The 6000-nt window shown below is 44.4% G+C and overlaps 1 protein-coding gene across 2 annotated transcripts in view; it reads left to right on the top strand.

The window, feature by feature from the left end:
* The first annotated feature begins 331 nt into the window (after positions 1-331).
* The window catches only part of NUDT3 (nudix hydrolase 3), a 44152-nt gene continuing 38483 nt past the window's right edge, over positions 332-6000 (top strand). For both annotated transcript variants that reach the window (XM_088674190.1, XM_035122598.3), the window contains exon 1: positions 332-787. In XM_088674190.1, the coding sequence (XP_088530316.1) occupies positions 689-787 (99 nt within the window). In that variant the 5' untranslated portion in view covers positions 332-688. The remainder of the gene's footprint in view (positions 788-6000) is intronic.

Genomic DNA, 6000 nt, shown 5'->3' with positions numbered 1-6000 from the left:
TCAGCCCTTGTGCAAAAACGTTGCGCCAGACATCTGGCTCAGTGTAGTTTCGGCGCGCGGAGGCTGCGTAAGGCTGCGATGGCGGCGGAGGGAGAAAGGCGCCCCTCCCCCTTGCTCTCGACACCGTTCCTCTTAGTGTGGCTCTAGTCTAGGCGCAACCTTCGCGCTGGGAGGCGACGCTCTGTAACGGGTGTCCGGAACCGAAGGGCAGGGGGGGGGGTGCGCGCGCGCGAGCGATTCCCAACCCTCGGCTACGCCGCTTGCGCCGCGGCCCGTCGGAGGCGAGAAGCTTCAGCCAGCGACTTTCTCCTCCCGCTGCCTCTGCGCCGTTGGCGTAGCATGTCCCAAGATGGCGTCGCGGTCGTCGTCGTTGGCGGCGGTGGCCGGAGCGCTGGCGGCAGCTGGGGTGCCGACGTGGGAAGAGCTGAGAGGGGGAGCGAGGCGGCGGACGGCGGGTGGTAGCATTAGGAGCGAGTAGCGGCTGCGGAGAGGGTTTCCCCCTCCCTCTCGGCTGGTGTGTGAGGCAGAGACTCTTCGGGATAGCGGGTCCCCGCGCCTCTTCCCCCCCCCCTCACCCCGTGGTTGGGAGATCCCGACCCTCTCCCGCGCGGAGCCGACACCCGTCCCTCGCCCCCACCCCTCAGCTGCCTCCCTAGTGGGTCCTCCCACCCCTTCTCCCGAGCGGAGGATGATGAAGCTCAAGTCCAACCAGACTCGCACCTACGACGGGGACGGATACAAGAAACGGGCGGCTTGCCTCTGCTTCCGCGACGAGAGCGAGGAAGAGGTGAGTGAGGAAAGCGGGCGGGCTGCGGCTGGAGGTGGGGGAGCATGAGCCGGGATGGGGGTGGTAGTGGTGGTGGGAACTGGGTGGCTATTAAGGCGCGAGAAGAAGAGGCCCCCTAAGTGTTGCAAGTGCGCGGGGGGGGGTAGCAATGGCACACCCGACATGTAAGGGAGGCGGGATAGCAAACGGGAAGCTCCGAAGAAGCCGGGGGGAGATGGGGGAGGAGGCTAGATGGTGCTGCTGAAAGAGGGACAGAGGATGAGGAGATGGGTGGAGCTTGTGGGGAGGGGGAGGGGGAGGGGGAGGGAGGGTGTCTTTTCTTAAAGGATTCGTAGGGTGCGAACAACTCCCTTTCCCCAGACAGAGCTTCCCCAGACGGCAGGCATGCGGCAGTTTGAAAGAGGACGGAGGGGCTTGCTTCCTCCTTAGTGGCTAGTACCGAGAGTAACATGCGGTTGTTACTAGGCAAGAAGTGACATGACTCCCCTCATTAGCGTCTGTCTCCTGTCTGTGAATCGTTTTGTGCTGGGAGGTGGCACTTCCGAAAAGCAAAGCTTTCCGTTGTTTAAAAGCTCTGGCTGCACACTTAGTGCCTGGGGCCCAGTGGCCAGTCCAGATGTCCAATTGCACGTTCGGTATCTGCACCTTTAAATAGTTATACAAGCTACACTTGCTGAAATTCTCCTTCATAACTGTTAAAGGTGAAAGAGGGCTGTTCTCTTTTGTATCTGGCCATCTTTCCCGGAGCTCAAGAATGTGTGCAATGTAGACAACCTTAATCTCCTAGAGTAGAGTAAGTTCCTGTGTAAACGAAGGGGGTCCTCATAGGAAGTGCTGAATTATTACATGTCTGACCTTAAGTCTCCAGAGGCATCAGAATTAAACTCCCAAGACATAGACAGGCAGGTGGTGCAATAATTATTTCTAGGGGCCAAAGCTAGGCAGTTGAGCAGGGTTTCATACTCTTACCTCTACAACTTTTATGTGGGAAATGTGCAATTCCATGTATGTTTTGGTAACTTCCACAGTGTTCAGTTTGGGCTAACTTCCAAGTAAGTGTGCATGCACATAGGATTGCAGCTTGAAGGGGAGTGCCACAAAGAAGTGCTAGTCTCTAGAAATTATGGTTAAGAGATCAAAGGCTGTGTGTGTGTGCAGTTGTTGAAACAAAACTGTTGTGGCTCTTTTCATGTATAGAATGCTATGCAACAAGTAAATGGTTTAGATTGCAAGTTTTGGGGAATATTGACCCACTTTTTTGCTGATAAAGTTTCATGTGAATTGATTGGGCTGTATATATACATAATCTGTTCTGTTAAAAAGAATGGCTACTAACCTCCTTGGTCTTTAAAAACCAGAAGCATGAGTAAGCAAAACATACTGTGGTACAGGGTAAGTATATGATTTTTAGTAGGAAAGTAACAGGCAAAATCAAATTATCAAGAGCACCTCCTGATTCCTAGAGTCGCTTAAATGATGTGGATGAATGAAGGAATAGTTTTCTCAAGGCACAATTAAGAGGACAAGAGAGCTCAGTATTGTGATGGGATAGAAATGAGGAAAGCATGCAGAATGAAAGATTTAAAACAATGAACGGTGACATGAACTGGTGTGGCGTGGCATGGCATGGGATTTGGCAGTGATCTGCTACCACCATGCTCAGTTAAGCACATCATATGACATGGCAGAAAGAAATTTGATTCTGGATTTATAAAAAGAAACTGGGATAAAAGGAACTGGTTACTTGCCAGAAATTGCCATTAGAGGGGTTTGTGAGAGAGAAAATGGGATTGAGAGACTGGTTATCCTGACAAGTCCCACCCCCCTCCCCACATATTGAAGGGGGTAAACTTGCATTTAAACAGTTTATTTCAGTTTAAATTTTAACACATATTTTAGGTTAAATATCAAGATATTCCTATTAAACAACATGGCATCTTAGATGTAAATTTTATTTAAATAATCTGTAACATTTATATAGTGTTGAAGTGTTCGAGGTACTTAACATGCAAGTAATATGTCATTAATCCTTTCAATAATTTTCTAAAGCAGGTTAAATTTTGTTACCATCATACTGCAGATAGGCAGCTGAGGTTAAATGTGAGAGAGCAGCTTCTCTTTACCTACATACTAACTTCATAACTGAGGTGAGATTAAAATTAAAGATTTATGGAAGTCCTAAGTAAATAGTGCAGTGTAGCAAGCAGCTTTCTTTGCTACCACTCAGAACTCCCTAACTAAATTCTGTCGGATTGGGGTTGTCAATGTAGCCATTTCAATAGGCTCCGGTAGACTTTCAGGTAGTCTGTTGCAGTTTGCACTGAGGAATTGGGCCAAAATCAGCAATTATGGGACATTGTTGACCTCTCCAGTCATCTGATCTTCATCTAGACTAAAGTTTGCAGTATTTCTGCTGACCATCTGCAGGAAGGCTTTGTAGAGCAACAGATCATGGTCAGTAATTTCCTCTGTCTGCAAGCTGGCATGGTTGCACAGGGAATATGGTGCTTGGGCCTAGTTGCTAGAGGCTGTTGGTGGATATCAAGGCACCAATATTCTGTCAAGTTAGTTTTACCTAGTTATTTGTTACTTAGGTTCATTGTGTTGTATCCAGATTGCTGAAATTTATTCTAATTGAAATCAATAGTATTTCATTTAGCCATAACTAACCAGGCCCTTTTATTTCATTGGGCCTAAGTTAAACTAGAAGTTAGTTTGAATCCAATGTATTGTCATTCTCATTATATTTGTAACTAGAAGAAATTGCCACCAGGAGGAAAATGAATTGGGAGTATTGCCTTTTTAAGGCATGTAGAAGCACTTAATTCTACTGCCAGGGTGTCTGTCTGTATATGGCTTGTATTTTTAAATAAAACATGTATGTACTATTATTTATTGCACTTATTAGCTATTTTCTACTTTAGACATTCCAAAGTGATCTGCATTAAAATTGCAAAGCAAAATAACAATTAATTCAGTACAATAATATTAACATATCAAAATCTAGAATAAAAGTCAAGTCAAATCACAGAATCAATTAAAAGCAGTATTTCTTATCTTACTTTATCTTTAATAAATTCAGTGTGACTTACAGAAAATTATTAAAATTAAAATAAAAAAATTTCAGATTACAGACCAATAGAATGAAAGACAAGCAGAAATTTTTATTATTAAATTTTCTATACCACCCTTCATCGGGGATCACAGGGTGGAACAATGGGAGTTTCAAACATTGGCAGAAGTAGGACCTAAGATGTTGAATGGAGTACATGGTCATGCATGTACAAGTGGAGGTGATCCTGGGATCCCAAATTCAGGTAGGTAGCCGTGTTGGTCTGACGCAGTCGAAATAAATAAAATAAATAAATAAAATGTCCAGTAGCACCTTAGAGACCAACTAAGTCTGTCCCAAGCCATATAGCAGCATAAAGTTAAGAACCAGCACTTTCAACTAAACACAAAATAAACAGGCAACAATGAACCAGTCTGACTTTTTCAAGAAAAGGGTAGTCATTTTAAAAATTACTAATAAGGCAACCAAATACAGGTCACATCCAAACAGAAAAGGGTATTAGACAGTATTTCCACCATTTGGTGGAGAAGGTGGGTTTCATATTTACAAACACAGAAATAAAATCAGAACTATTGTGACCATTATTCCTTTCTCTTGTTGGATAATGCCACAATGATTTGGAGGTGAACTGTTTTATACATTAGGAAACAATATCCCTTCAAGTGTTTTCATGTCTTATGCCTATAGGTCAGCCATTCTCTAAGAAACCTGCCTATCGGTATGCTATTCTACACAGGCTTAAACCAGTTAAGTTGGATTTCAGTGAGCCAGTAACATTTCTGGCTTCATAACAATGTTTATGTGGCTGCAAACACATACAATTGGTTTTGCTGCTCCCTTACCTTTTTGCCCCTCAAATGCTGACATTGATCCTGGTTTGTTTAAACCTGAGTTGCCTGTTGAGACTAAACATTGGTTTAATGTCCATTTACTGAACAGGATATTAAGACAGGATTTCCTTTCTGAAGCTGGTGTGTGAGAGGAAGAGGGAGGAGTACTTAGGCTCTATGCTTGTTCTCAACTTTGTGAGCCATAGATTTATGCCTGGGATGGAGAACCTGCAGCCTCCATGCCATGTGGTGCACAACCTAATTTTATGTGTCCCACAGTATTTTAAGATTATCCTTGACCTTCCTTTCACCATTTTTGCCTCAGGAATGACCCTCTTCTGTAAGCATGTGAGATGGCTTCCTCTTCTGCTTGACTAAGTGTGTGCTACACACACAATCCTAAGGGACAAAGCAGGAATGGTGGTGGTGGAAGAAGGGCAAGTGAGCTCTCTTGGAAGATGGCTTATTGTGGCAAAGAGCAGAATATTCCATTGAGTTGTTTTTTATTGCTTTCTCTCCTTGTAAGAGGAAGAGCTCTGCAGAGAATGAGACAAACCATGAGGGATGAAAAGTGGGAGTAGAAACTGCTCTGTGGGAGCGGGAAATAGAAGAAAGTTGAATGGCTTAATTAGTGATGTGAGGTGAGAATATTCTGCAGAGAATATTCTCCAACCGTAAATTCTGTGTCATCTACACAGCTGCTTTAAATGTGCACATCTAATTAATCAAGAATATTCTCCAAAAGATTATTCTCGAGAATTTAACATCACTAGGCCCAATGTAACAATTGAGGGAGCCTTGGGTCATGTTTAAGTAGATTATGAAGCATGGGCGTAGCCAGGGGGGCAGCTGCTCCCCCCGATCAAACAATAGAAATACTAAACTAACTGACCAATCACATTGGTTCTGTCACCCTAACAAAGTTCTGACCCCCCCCCCCCAAATCCTGGCTATGTCCATGTTATTAGCTATTTTAAGCTAATGTTGTGAGGTTTACTGGTAAGTCATGAACCAACAATGGTTGTTTGACGCTGGGGCAAAATAAAACAGGGCGGACACTGCATGGAATTATGGACACACTACCATGGTTAGCTATCAACACCTTTGGATAAAGGTCTGTCAGGTTCATGTCTCAACTTGAAAATAGGGGCAGCTTTGAAAGGGTTTGACATAATGAAAGGAAAACAAAGAGGAGGTAAAGGAGGAAATGTACCTTAGTAGAAACTGCATCTATGCACCACAGCAACAGGGTTGAGTTTCACATAGAATCATAAAATCATAGAGTTGGAAGAGACCACAAGGGCCATCCA

Source organism: Zootoca vivipara, chromosome 7 (assembly GCF_965207765.1).
Source record: "Zootoca vivipara chromosome 7, rZooViv2.hap1.1, whole genome shotgun sequence".
Classification (NCBI taxonomy): domain Eukaryota; kingdom Metazoa; phylum Chordata; class Lepidosauria; order Squamata; family Lacertidae; genus Zootoca; species Zootoca vivipara.
Note: the sequence above shows the minus strand (reverse complement) of the source record. Positions and strands in the feature narration are given on the sequence as shown.